Genomic DNA, 15626 nt, shown 5'->3' with positions numbered 1-15626 from the left:
CGGTTGCGCATAATAAATGAGGAACATAAAACTTGGGAGAATGCAATGATTTTTCAACCATCATAATACAATTACAATTGTATTACACTTTCACCGCGCTCGGTTTCTAACAAATCATATAACATCATTTTACGCTGTTCGTAACCTGTCAATCATTCTTATTATAACATAAAATATTACAGGTATAATAATAATTTTATTAATAACAATAATAATAAAAGATATTAAATTCTGTCAACGACCCTATACTCTAATCAATAACGATACACCCACAATATTTAATAAATAATTGTGTGGTGTATAGTTTAAGAGGTTACTCGTTCGTCCGGACCAAATAAACTCCCACATGACTTTATGTTACAACGAACAACGTTAATTAACGAATGGTGGACCTTAACATTTCTTTACATCGAGCCTCTCGTTACGAACTTACGAAGATTTGAGTCGGCCATAGAGAATGTTTCATCTAGAGAGGACGTTTCTAGCACATAACGTGTCTAACTTGTTCATCGGACCTTGGCCTAACTATTTTCGGTCCTGGTTGCGATTGATTAATGTCACGGCTACTATTGTTATCATTACTTTTTTAATAATAGTTAGATACAATATTAGTACTATTTAACGGCGATAAAGTCGCGAATAAAAGGCCTATGGCCGGCTGCTGCTGCTGCTGCTGCCGTTGCTGCAGGACCTCAAAACCCGCGACGAAATTAATCAATAACTGACGAACCGCTCGTTGCTTCTTTGCCTCTATTAACCGATGTATGCATACCATACATACATACATACATACATGCATACGAACAATTTAATTTTCGGGAAGTTCCGTCCACGTTGTCCAGAGTTGAAGCTCGTATGTGATTTTTTTGTATATCAATGCAGCTACTCCTGCAATCTTTGTAATATAATGCATATTATAATATATCCAAAAATCTTTCGCATAGCCGAGATCGAATATCACGCTCAAAATGAAATAAGAAAAATAGAAACGTAATCGATCTTTTTCCCCTTTTAGGATCAATTTTTATACATGCAAACGTTGTACGATTATACGGGGTATCGTTATCATAAAACGCACCGTTTTATAGACACAGCCTCGTTATGTAACTCGGTGCAGTTAAACGAACTTTCAGTTTTCTCGTTGAATGAAGAGAAATTACAGAATAATAATGATAACAACAACAACAACAACAATAATAATAATAATAATAACAATACGGAGATTATCACGACGAAATAAAAGAACATTCGAATCGATCACTGCGAGTAATGAATTTAATGATATTTATTTCATTGGATATAGTGGATAAATTCCGTTATTTGTAAATGCGTATTCGATCGTATTGTATCGTGTGTATAAAACAGATCGTTTTTTGTTTTTTTTTTTTTTTTCTTCCTTTTTCTTGCCAAGAAATTATAATTATTCCGTCATGTATTATATAAGTTACGCGTAATGGTTATAATTATAAAAACTAGTATGCAAAACGTGATATCGGCGTGAGATTCTCAGTCTCGAATTTTCTCACGTTCAAGTACGATTTTCACACTGTTTTAAATTTACAAGTCTACTAATTATGCGGGCAGAAGTTGAGAAGATTGATTTTTTTTTTTTTTTATTCTCTTTCCACCGAAATAAAATTGCAAAATTTTGTCACCGCGATCGTATATTGTCACGTATGTGCGAGAAGAGTTACAAGAATGAAGTTGAAGAAAAAGAAAAAAAAAAACAAATCAACTAAATAAGAAAATTGGCAATTGTACGTATAATCGCGGAAAGATCAGTTTCACACCACGAACGATAGTTTAATTGATCAAGTTTCGTAGTATAACAATATTAGGAACGGCAACAATAATAACAACAACAGTTGTTGGAAAAAAAAGAAAAAAAAAAAATTCTCACGCGAAACCGATAAATTTTTACGAGTCATGTTTACTGTCTGAAAATTTAACTGAACAATGTGTATGAATTACATCGATTCCAACGCGAATGAAAATAAATGCGAAGTATTCAACAAGTATATATAACGACGGGGATCTTTTTGCAACCGCAATAGAAACTATGGGATGGAACGATCGAAAAAGATGGGGGAGAGACATCAGGAGACGAAAAGGAGAGACGGTCTCTCCTCTATAGGCGCTGCTGGAATATCGATTATTTGTGGTTGCGGCACGCTGCGTCCGTTTTGCGAATGATGGCGGCGTACGTCGACCTACGCCCCTCTCTCTCTCTCTCTTTCTCTCTCTCTCTCTCTCTCTCTCCCCCCCCCCCTCTCCGTTTTATTTTAATTCGTCAATTTGAAATCGATTTCGGCATCCTTTCCAATCAAGCTAAATATCCGAAGTAATTCACACACACTGTTTCTTCGTCGTTACAGATCGATCGATTTCCGAAGTGAGAAGTACGTATTGAAAGTTAACGACCACTTGGGTACATATAATATATGTATACGTATTTACATACACGGTGAGAAAAAAAAAAATGTCCCGGCAGGATCGCCGATACTTTTGGTTTGATCTAACCATTTTTTTTAAAGTGTAACTAAGTGAGAGGATAAAAAAAAAAAAAGTGTAAAAAGTACAAATTAAATGTTGATATGACAATTGAAATGGTAAAATTACAATAATTTGCGAGGGGCTGGTAACTCGGAAATTCGGTGGCTCAGCGATTTCTAAAAGTATTTCTGCTTATTCAAACGATTACGAGTGATTTTTATACCGTCAAGAAATGAACAGTGATTAATTTATATAGATTAACAATAATTAAATTACGATTACGGGTACGTGGGTATTCAATCAATAACGTAGGTTATTAATGAAATTAGAAACATTTTTTTTATTCTCTTATAAACATTTTCATCAATAGTTGAATATTTTTCATTTATAATAGGAGACAAATCCTTGCTTATTAGTTAAAAAATGGACGAGTGATTCCCAGTGATTCCCGAAATCGCATGATTTTTTTTTTTTTTTTGGTGATTCCTCATGATTTCCTATACAATTTGAGAAATCGCGAGGAAATCAGTAATCATGCGATTCGAGCGATTTCTATCGACTTCTAGCCGATTCCCTGTCTGATTTCGGACGAGATGGTTTAATGATTCCTTAAGTGACAAGCCCCTCGATAATTTCTGTTGTATTTAGTAACAGAAATGTAACAAACAACTGAAATATAAAAATAGAAACGCTGAGACATTTTGTTTAGTTAAAAAAAATTCATACGCAATTTGGGGATACGTTTGAGCCAAACTTTGTAATTTTTCCTTCTTCTGCGATAGTCCTCTCTTCCAAGAAGCCTTGCGGTAAAGAGATTAAGGAAAAAAAGATAATACAAGCTTGACACAGATAACAATACAACAATGTGCAACGGTGCAATAATACAATAGCTGCACATTTGTCAGTCCATATTCATATAGGTATAGGAATACCGCGCAACCGATGAGTCACTTGTTTTTCGTCAAGTCATTTTCTCTTGCTATCTCTCCCCTTATTTTTATCTTTCCTTTCCTCGTTTCAAAGTCTGCGCAATAATTGTGCCTCGCAATTTTCTCACAGACAAAATTCGATTCACGTACCTTATTTGCTAGGAACAAAAAAAAAAAAAAAACACACAACTTCGTTTGTTACCAAAAATTAGATCATCTTGTTCTATCCGTGTGTGAAATATCGATGAAACTGTAAATTTCGCAATAATTTTTTTTGCACATAATTATCGCTTCTGAAGTATCTATGTAACATTATGTACGCGTGTATGCAATTACACATCGTTACGAGCGAGGAAAAAATTCCTGCACGCTTTCGCATTGAAGGTAAATAATTTCATACATTAGAACGCGTTGCAACGGGATTTTTAAACCGCGGTCTCCATTCCGTCGCATTTTTCCACACAACTGTATCATTATTATAAGCATATCTTGTTTGGCACATTGGCCTCCGTCTTATAATCTATCTGACGCAGTTCTCGCATTATGCTTGCAAAAAATTCTCAACGACCTACCGTAATTATTTCTATATATACACAAACGCAAATGTATATTCATGTTACATGTGTGAAGCATCTGCTTCTACCCGACGCGACGTTTTGTTATACATGTATTATGTATATGTATAATGTAGGTCGAATCGCTTACGAGTACTGGAAAAACCATTACAGTTTTCCCTGTACGTATGTATTATTACGATTTTAGACGATACTTTCAAAAATGATTAAAAAAAGAAAAAAAAAAGAAAAAATGTTTGTCTGGAAAATGTAGAAAAGTCGGGGAATTTCTTGAAGGAGATTTAGCGGCCACCCTGATGTGTCCGTGTGTGCGTGTGTATACATATATACATATATATATATATATATATATATATATATATATTATTATCTTGCATATAAGCTGCTCTGAATAATTACTCGCGCCGGTCTTCGTCGCCTCCTCTCTTCGGGCTGTTCCTGGTCGAACAAAGTCTAAGAATAATACCTACTACCCGCAGGCGCGCCTAGAACTGGTAAAATGGATTTCAGGTCGGCGTCGTCGGTCTTTATGTCCTACACCTAACACTGTCATATCTATCCTATAAAACGACGCGCAGCGACGTCGAAGAGAAAAAAAATGAAAGAGCAAAATGAAGGGGGAAAAAAAAAAGAATGAACGAATTTCGAATCGTTGGAATATTACAAGAGAGCAGCAAAATGTAATTTTAACAAAATAAGAATAATAATATCTAATAACGCTGAATCAAAGCGAACGAATATAACACGCTGATCGTTATTATCACTCTAGTAACAATCATCGCAGTGACTGTAGGTTGTTCATTTATTTGTTTATTGTTTTTTGTTTTTTATTTTTTTTTTTTTTCATTTATTGTCGTTATACTTGATTTATGCTCATCCTGTACGCTTACGTACGTAATCGGGTATACAGTAGAGGATGGAGGATAGAGCAGGGTCTAGCTTCTTGTTTGGAACACGACCCTGGCCCATTCTACACCGGTTACAACAATAAGTTATACTCGAGGGGTTTCCCTGGGGCCATATTACAGAGAGAAGAAGAAGAGGAAGAAGATGATGATGAAGAAAGAGAAGAAGAAAGAGTGGAAGGAGAAGAGATACCCGAAGAATCACGAGTCACTTGACACGTGTCTCTACTTCATTCGCATTTTTCATCTTCTACTTTGTTTTATTTTTATGTTGTTCGAAATTTTTTCTTTTTATCTTTTTTTCATACTCAAGTTATTCTTGCAACCCCGTTTTTATACCTTTTCCGACATACGCGGGGAATTCCATGCGAAGCCGATTTAAGAGTTAGGATAATTGTAATATTTTTATTTTTATTACTTTTTTTTTTTTTTTATTTTTTGGTTTCGTTTCATTTCGCGACGAGTTGCAATGTTCGTCTTTGCACGAATTGCGGAACAGCTGTAGCTCGGAACATCGTGACAATAATAACAACTGACTCATACGAAAGAGAGTTGAGATCCTGATGATAAACATCGGTCTTTGTCTACAACGGTTTCTGTGCATGAGTCAAGTTATTGGTAATTTTGCGACGGTTATACGTACAGGGAATTAATTGTAACTAACGGTACCGGAAACGGTGCCTTGCAGAAATACGCTAATTTGTATGTGTATTTATACATACCTATAGTTACGTGTATACTGTGTGTCCGTGTAGTTTGAAATTCACTTTTGAAGGACCACAGAGTTTCGTTTCGTTTGTTTCTAGCTTTAATCGAATCAATTAAAATGTAATCTCGGTATTTTTGTCATTTTGATTTAAAATTTTTCATCAATCCGCAACACGATTTACTGTTAAAATATACATATACGTACATATATTCAAATAGGTTACTGAATATTTTTATAACCGCCGACGATTCCTCGCGTTTATTCATGATTTGCCATAATTAAAGTCAACGACATTTTTGCAGTTGATATGTGGAAAGGGAGAGAAAAAAAACATTGTGAATTCGAAAAATATGTCGATGCTATTTATTGGTGTATGCAATTAAATAACTCCCGGTCTATTTGTGCGGGTCGTAACATATTCGAGCTTATTTATTGCCAATTCGTTTTCACTTGTATTTCGATACAACAAGTGCATATACACATATATAGATACATAAATCCGATTATTATTTATTCCATTATTCATGGACATGAATAATTTGCGTGAATAATTCGTCAAGTATAAATTACATCAAGATCGATAAAATTTTAATACAACAATTACAAATACAAGCACAATAGTTTTAAGATATGCCTGATCAACAATTTTAATTTAACAAATTGCACTCTGGGAGAGGTTATTTTTATTCAATTGTCTCTCCTTTTCTCTGTCTCTATTTTGAAATTCTCATTCGGACGATGCCTGGTAAAATTTTCATCCTTAATTGTTGAAAAATTCAACGTCAAACGCGTATTTAATAACGGATGGGTAATTTATTCGGAGATGCATTCGTCTTTCGTACGGTGAGAAGAGACTCGCGGTTTGTAGTTGCATATATCCTTGCATGCATATCTCAAGGTGAAGCACCGGAATGCCTGGTATGTGACGGTGGGTGCCGGCGTAACTGGTTCTCTCCTCAACTCGGCCTGGAGTCGAAGTTCGACTTAACTGTGCCTTGTTCAGGCCCGTTTTTCATGGGTGCAAAGCGCCCCTCGAGTCGTCACATTTACTCATTTTTCATCGTCGTCCCCTCCTCGTTTCTATTTTTTCACCCACCTTGACCGGCGAACACTTTATAGAACGAAACATACAATCAGTCCATTTCTTTTATTGCTGCGTTATAAACTTTTTTTTTTATGAGGTCCCGATGCGCGCGCGTGTGTGTGTGTGTATTAATTTGTCAATTTTCGACACCTTTTTCCGACTGTACAACGAGTTTTGTCAACAATTTGCGAGTAATAATACGATATATGCACGTGTGTATACATGTATTATAAGTTTTGCGTAAATATAAATTGTGTAATACTATGTTGGGAATAATGATGATAATTGTTATAATTGAATTTCGAAATCATGTGATAAGGGAAACAAAAAAGTCGTTCGGTAACGATAGGAAGCAAAGTAGTAACAAACAGTAAAAAATTTAAAAAAAACAGAAACGTTTGCGCTTGTACCTAATACCTATATTATACATACGTATAATATGCATTCGTGTATTATTATTTAATTTGCATAATATACACCCTGAACAGTGATTAGTCATTCGAGTGTAATGTTAATACCTACATACGTATCTATAAATAACACGAGTTTACGATGCGATCCGATTTACGATGCTATCGAGCTTGAAATTTTCGTCCGCCATATTGGATCGGTCGTCTTAAATATATGAAAACCGATTTCAGATTCGTAATCAGCGACCCCGAAAACCCCTGGACAGAGCTTTGTCTCTGGATTCGATCGAATTTGAAACTTTCGTCCGCTATATTGGTTCGGCCATCTTGAATTTGTGAAATCGGATTTCAGATTGGTAATCGGCGACCCCGAAAGCAAAAATATAATTTACGTAAAACATGCAGCTTTCTCGAAAACGAATTATTCTTTCAATTGTCACGATGTTTTTCAATCAATTTGCTTCTAACAATAATAATTTACATTGTATCGCAACAATTACTTCCGTGTATTGAAAACAAAAAAGCGCGAAGAAATATATTTGCAGTTTTTGAAATATACAAAAAAAAGAATAATTATAACGACCGTGACTCAAAGGGTTAAGGCACAGCGCTGCACAATGCGAATCTACGTCTCACGTAGATGCGGAAGGGCTGATGTGTACGCGTGTAGTTTGTATTAACGCACATGGCTGCAATGCTCGCGCATGCAGCCAGGTTATAAGCTGTCTCGTTGCAGGGTCCAGTGAACGGTTTAGAATCTGTTCACCGTTAGCCTGCAGCTATAACTATTACAGGTAGACATATATATATATATGTGCCCTCTCTCTTTTTCTCCATCTTTTTCTCTCTCTTACCTATCTATCTTTCTCTTTTATTCTGCTATAAATTTTAATCCATAGGTATGTAACAAACGCAGGATATAATTTCTGCGTGGCTAAAAGTATAGAGAAAGGTCAAGAACTAAAAGGGCCACAATGACGAATTTTTAAAGAAGCTTAAAAATTTTATTTATAGAATTTAATATTGTGGAAAGCCGAGCTTTGGTGAAATAAGAAAACATATATGATAGAAAGCTTGATGTACAATGTAGAATCCTAAAATGTAGAGTCGTCAGAATTAGTATTGATAAAATAGAATCGTTTACAAATCATAGATTTTGCTGTTTTATATTTTCACCTTTCTATATTTGTTTTTTTTTTGTCTCTCTGCACTTCGACTTTCTATATTTTCCATTTTCTATACTTGGACTATCTATGTTTTCATAATTTCACATATCAGATTCTCGCGTCTTTGAACGTTCGATATTTTCGCCCTTTTATAACGTATCGGACATATGTATATATATTCATACAATATACGTTAAAAGTACGTATATTATTATAATTATAAATGATGTAGCCGCATAGACGAGACCGACTCAAGTGGTTCAATTACGCTTTGCGGTTGTAAGAAGAATAAAAAGGTCAAACAGGTTATCATCCGTTATCTTCATCGTCTCTATATTTCCGTCAACCGCGAGCACATCGCAATAACTATGCGTGTATATAGAAATTTATACATAAATCGTTATTTAACTATATACACAAATAATGCTTAAGTTGGAGAAAAAAAAGACGGAACAACAAATATCGAGTATTTTATACGAATTAGATTATAAAAAAAATTCAAATTTATCTAAAATATGATCCGATCGATGCGCGTACGTGTAGATATCTTTTTCTTTTTTCTTTTTTGTACAATTTTATCCATTTCCGCAGCGACACCACAATTATAGGACATGTACAAGTGTTGAAACTCCTGCAGTAATTGTCAATTAGACTGCATCGCGTGCATCCAACACAGCCGTGTAATCGAGTTTTTCTTCTCGTATTCCGTCTCCTTCGTTAATTCTCCCCTTCTCTTCATCCCAATCAAGATTTTATCGAACCGTGTTACAAATTTGTCTTGTTTATTGAAGTTATTATAAATTTAATTCGTTTAAACTTGCTGTGCGAGCTAATTAAATTAGTTCCATGATCTTTTCAAAATGTGAACAAATTTTTGATAAATTATACCGATTACCTACGCTATATAAGTAAACTATATAAAATAAAAAGAAGCGGTTAATTTTTCATCCATAATTAACTATCAAGGAAGAAACATAACAACAAAGTTTCAGATTTATATAATTTTATTCTTTTCTTTTTATACTTTGTTCTTATTATTGTACAATCTTTTCAAAAGTATAACATACTACATTTCAGGCATTCGTTTTATTTGCACGATACAATTCGCATGGAATATCTACACATGTTTGCTTGAAAATTAAAATATTATTCTTATTATCGTTTAATTTTATTTATACCATACATTAAACACATTACATTCATGCTAACGGTTAGATATATATTTTCAGACTAAGGATAAGGGTATAATATTCTTCTTATCTCTTACTCGGTGACCTCGTCACTCTCTGCAGGCTTTATACATAGTACATATTATAATTAGATTATATTTATACACACGCCTTGTAGTGCTGTGGTATTTTCGATTATAATTCTCGTGCTCCTTATCAACGTGCGCAGTCATTTTTATTCTCATTCAATACTTCGATGACGAATATATTATATAATTATACACCGGAATAACAAAAAAATGTATCAATGAATGTAAAATATAACTTCGCGAAATTGTAAGAATTCTGTCCAGTGACTGCATTGAATGTAAATTATATCTTTCTTTTTATCCTCTTGTTTAATTATACAAAATGAAAAGAAGCAGTAGAACGTATGCGAGAAAAAGACGAAAACAAAAAAAAAAAAAAAAAAAAAACAATCACAAATCAGTACAATAATTGATTTTTTTCTCTCTCGATTCATATTCGTTTATAATCAATTTTAAAATGGTTAGTAATTATGGGTTCGTCACATCGTGTTATATTTTCATCTCTTACATTTGGTTAATTTAAAAAGTAAACTTCGCCTTCTTGACCCGACATTTTATTATTTATACATGATACAATTTTCGGTCTATTTAAAACTCTGGACGTTTTTTTTCCTCGGAGATAAAGAAAATTGGGGGGTCGGGGGGGGGGGGGCATGTAAAGCAACAGCAGAGGCTCGCGCTATTAAAGCAGGAAGTAGCATCCGGTCGGTTGATGTATCACTGTGCATACTGTGTGTGATATACTCCATGGGTATATAGGCGTTATATACATACGGTGTCCGTTTTACACGTCACGTTTCGCATATATACCTACTTCGATAATGTTAAATAAACGCGGCTCCAATCGTCCTTCACTGCCTCTACAAATTATAGACATATAGATTATATCCCGTACAATTATAATGATAGATAATAATAATAATAACAATATACTCTCTATGCGGTCTGCGGTTACGGTATTCACTATGTATTAATAACTGTTATTATACATGTAAACATATACGTATATGATAGTTTGAGTCAACATTCGGTAATTCGGTCTAATAATATTATAAGGTTTTATATTAAATGGCCTATACGTTGAAATAATCGTCAAGTGATTACATGATGATTCTTTATTTTCTCTCTCTCTCTCTCTCTCTCTCTCTCCCGCGAACAAATTGATCATATGTGTTCTCTTTTTTATTTGTATTATGTCTACAGCATGTTCGTACATGTGTACATTGTACAGAAGTGAATTCCTAACGTTGCATGGTTCGTCATCTGCTAAAATTCAGTGCGCACCCTCTTATCAATCCGAATACGGCTGTTTGTCAGGGTGACCAACCGTCGCAGACATAACCTAAACAATTTTGATTCCGAGGTGTCGATGTTGAAAACAAGTATCAGCGGCAACTGTTAACATTTTTAAGGTTATGTTTGTGACGGTTGGTCACCCTGGCAAACAGCCGTATTTGAATTGAAGCGCGTGCGCATTAAATTCGAGCAAACAACGAACCAAGGAATTGAAACTGTAACAGTATAATTTAATATTTCGTGACTCTTCTTCTTCTTTAGGGATAAAAAAGAAACTAGAAAATTGACACAATTCTTCGCGTGAATTCTTGTAGTTTCAACAATTCGTTTTTGCTGTATTATTAATACCTGTGAAATGTAATATTATATACATAGATATATTTGCGTGGGTACGCGGCTTAAGTCAAGAAAAATATGACAAGAAGATCGAATCGACAGCCGACCGACCAACCAACCGACCGACTGACTGACTGACCGACCGACCGACCGACTGACTGACTGACTGACTAACTCGACTTTACTCCGTGCACATACATTCGTACAAGAAGGATGAATTAATGACGCAAGCGCTTCGAAGAAGCCGCTCAGCGCAATCAGTGAGCGATGGTCATGACGTACCCTATCTATGCCATGTATGTATCTCATCTTGTCTATGGACGATGGATATAACCGAGAACTATGCTGCGCTGTACCGCGTTTCACCGAATTCTCTCCACTTACATATTACTTATATTACACTCCAGCATTCATATACACATGTATATGCATACATGTTACAAACATACGTCTAGTAGTAGTCATAGTGACCGAAATGCCGCAGACAGAGCATAGCGCCCATGCATCTGGTCGTCGTAGAACAGCCGCAAGCGCCTTCGGCAGGTCGTTGAACCCGCAATCTTCCATCCTCCTTCCTTTCCCTCTCACTCTTTCTATCTGTCTATCTTTCTCTTTCTTTCTTTCTCTCTCGCAGTCATCCACCATCCCCTCGATGCCACTGTGAATCCGCCCTTTGGTTCGAGTCGAGTCGTCTCGCGCAGCCCTGCATCGAACTCGTGGCACCACCCCGATGATGGATTATTTCGACTCCCTAGTTTCCTCTTCCACTTCCTCTTATTCCATATGCTGTTACGGTGCTTATACACATTCGATATTGATATTGCAAACCGTTGCAGTGTAAGTGGAGGTGCTTTGCTCGATGGTCTTTTACACTTTGTTTTCTTCTTATCTTTCATATTTCAACTTGTTTTATTGTCGTGACTGATGATTATGACTATGACGATGACGACGATGTCTTATTATCGTGCGATTGGAGGGGATCTTTGTTTTCTTACCGGCTTTTGTTTCATTGTGTAGTCATTATAATGGATACCATTGCATTTGAGAATGCTACATATTCCGGTGTCAGAGAAAACAATATTATTTTGCTTTGTTCTACGTCTTAACAGTATTTTCAAATTACCGTTGCTAAAATACTGAGCTTACATCGAAACCAGAACGAGTCACCAAAGGTCCTCAATAACTTGACCCACTTAAACCATAAACCCAGAGTGCATCACCGACTACTTGCATTCTCAACCCCCTCATATCGAAAAGGACATAACTTTAGTAACTTTGTACAAAGAAACTCGTGTTTCGATTGAAACGAATCACCGTAAAGTGAAATGGAACGAATCCACCAGAGTTTTAAGAATTTCAAGAAACCTTGCATCGCCATATAATCTAAACTTCTCTTCTCACACAATTCCAGTAAATATCTTCTCATCTCGCGTTAAAAGTAATAAAAAACAGCGCTCTGCACATCGAACAACCGACAAATCGTCCGGTACCGGCAAGTACGCGGACCGGTACCAACAGATTTGAAGTTAGCCGCGCCTCGCCGGTATGTACGCTTATCCCCCCCCCCCCCCCCCACCACCTCTTCAAAGCACCGATGACTCCTCGGTACAACGCATCCACATACGCATAAATACCTAGATTAGCCGTCTAGCTGTAAAATTCCCGGAGTATCTCTCTTGCCCCCCAAACCTAACTTACGTAAGTACCGATAATCGTTGTTGCGGATATCGCGGCGCGATGATCACCCTCTCCGCCTCCACGATTCCTCCTTCCCTTCTACGTAACTTGCGTTGTTTCGTGGTCGTTTCTGCGATCGCGTTTCTTAGACCACTACTACCAACCAGTCTTACTTTGCTCCTCAACGAGTCTGGGCGACGGCTCGACTCGATGGACTGCGGTTGAGTGAGTCCACTCTGAACGCAAGGAGTGACTGAGTGAGTGAGTGAGTAAGTGTATGAATGAATGAGTGAATGAGTGACCAACCGGATTCTGGATGATGCGACATGCCTCTACTTCGTACGACATTCCTACTCTAATCCATGTGCACGTGTGTTGAACTGTACACACTGTCGCAGATCGTTATCGTAAAATAATCGGTGCTTGTGTGGATTTTGTGATATTCGGTGAATGCGGATCGTGATCAGGAGCAAAGAGAGAAAGAAAGAGAGAGAATCGCGACTACGCCCATGCGAAGAACACTGTACATGTATATATATATATATATATATACGTACATATCGGGAAAAATTCATACGTATTTCATAAACAAGGTTTTTGATACGTGTTCACTGCAACCTGTCGGTTAAATACTACACAACTAGTTTATCCGCTACTACAACCCCCCACCTCTGCATTGATTACACCGGTATGCAGTTCCTCGAAATGCAGGTATATACATACCCACATATATATATATATATAAGTCCCGTTTCACGATACTAATTGTATTATCCTACGATTCGGTTTCTTTTTTTATTCTAGAAAATATCTACACGTTATTACTATTATTATTATTATTATTATTATTATTATACATATCGATACACAATCGCGAGATTTATATATTGCAAATTATTTATCGAGATATATTGTACCGATTATTGTGAATTAGAATTATTTTGAAACATGGTTTTAATCCGTGAATTTTATTGCCTAATTAGAAAGAAACATCATTCCCATTACTTGCAATGAATTATCGGTGTTACATGATAATATCATATTTTACAGTCGCTGAATTATTGGGTGATGAATACAATTTATTTTATTGTACTAATTATGAGCTTGCACGGGTATATTAGGTATATATTATAGTTACGGTAATTTTTGTAGGTTGACTAAATATATCATGTTATAAAAACATCCCCACTTTCTAAAAGGTCATGAAAAGGCGTATCGATAACTCATGAATCATTAGCGTTGGAATTCGATCGTTTAATCGTAAACTAATCACATAACGTGCTTTTTTTTTTCATGGGAATCAAATTGCCGCCCATTGGATGAATAATCGTATTTCATTTTCACGTTTATTCTTAACCTCGTGACATTATACTTTGATAGTACGTATATAGAAACGTGCAATCGGCTGTGTTGGTAATACAGAGAGAAAACAAAGAAATTCGTTCATTTCTCCGCGGGGAATGAAATTCAATAATCGTACAACGAAACGTTTCGTGTGTGCTTACTTATTTGCATGTATGTTTGTACATGCATACCTATACTAAAGATAGAAAAGCTCGAGGCAAGCCACTATCTGTCTATCTGTTGAAACGACTATGTAGTCATGCACCACCGCATTGCCAATTATCACCCATTTATCTGGCAACGCTGTCACCCCGTGACGTTTCGTATGTTGTACGTATTACACGATAAACGCGTATTTGTATACCAGAAAAAACATGCAAACAAATACATGTGTACGTATACATGTATAACACGTTTTGCTCCTATATCGCGTATGATAATTGTTGCAAATTTTGAACCGTAAAACCAAGCTACGATACTATCGTCATTATACGTTTAAATATATTCAGATTGAAGTTAGTTGCGTTAACTTGTAACGATTCGTGCTGAGGCAAAAAACCGTTACTTCGTCATTTTGGAACTGCCTGAAATTCGGCAAACCTAACCTGAAACAAAACACAATCGTTTTTTGAAATCATTGTAAATCTGAGAAAATAGTGACTTTTTTTTCTACAATGTTTCTTTGCGATAACGTTACTAACTTCAACCTCGTGATTATTATTAATATACAGGACGGAAAATTAATGTTGTCGGTAAATTGTGTTACATTATTTTACAATGTATCGAATAACGTTCCGTCGAAAGATTTCATTTTACTATTTACTTTTCATCATATTTTTCCTCCAATTGTTTGTTCTACATTATACACGCGTAACCTAACCTTGTAAGATTTACACTTTTGGTTGTGCTGATATTCGGGATTTATATACATAAGTAATTTATGTTCGAGTAATCGTTGCGGTTTCTCGACATCTTCAAAAGGGAGGGGGGGGGGGGGGGGCGGTCGATTTTATCTATGTCTACATATATATGTATTTATCTTTTGCGGGCAATGCAGCATTTATCGTACCATAACAGCAGTTGTTCGATTTTTATCTCGGGTTTTCTACCCAAGTATCGTATCTTTGCGTATACATATTTTTGCAGCACGGACCCTCGGGGGTTTTTCGTGACTCACAAACTTGTGCATTGTACATCCATCCACACATACATACATACATACATACATACATAAATGTACAGAACTCGGACACCCGTTTTCGAACTTATCTATACATCGCGATAGCAAGTTGAACAATTATTTCTACCGAGTGACTCCCTGATTGTGCGGAGAGCAATAATAACTCAACTGCTGCCGAGGCGATAACAAACGTTCGAGCTATGCGCTATTTGTACAGTGTTTATATGTATGTACTGTAACGTTAAATTCTGTTACCCTCGGAGG

The 15626-nt window shown here is 36.0% G+C and overlaps 1 protein-coding gene across 18 annotated transcripts in view; it reads left to right on the top strand.

Moving 5' to 3' along the window:
- Window positions 1-15626, top strand: part of LOC124305787 (protein alan shepard) — a 41038-nt gene that overhangs the window by 4925 nt on the left and 20487 nt on the right. The window contains exon 1 of one of the 18 annotated variants that reach the window (XM_046765611.1): window positions 13005-13549. The exons of the other annotated variants lie outside the window; for them this stretch is intronic. Coding sequence (XP_046621567.1) covers window positions 13529-13549 — 21 coding nt within the window. The 5' untranslated portion in view covers window positions 13005-13528. Of the gene's footprint in view, window positions 1-13004; window positions 13550-15626 lie in introns of those variants that run through there. 18 annotated transcript variants of the gene reach the window in all.

Source organism: Neodiprion virginianus, chromosome 5 (assembly GCF_021901495.1).
Source record: "Neodiprion virginianus isolate iyNeoVirg1 chromosome 5, iyNeoVirg1.1, whole genome shotgun sequence".
Lineage (NCBI taxonomy): Eukaryota > Metazoa > Arthropoda > Insecta > Hymenoptera > Diprionidae > Neodiprion > Neodiprion virginianus.
The sequence above is the reverse complement of the archived record's forward strand: the minus strand, read 5'-3'. Positions and strand labels throughout refer to the sequence as shown.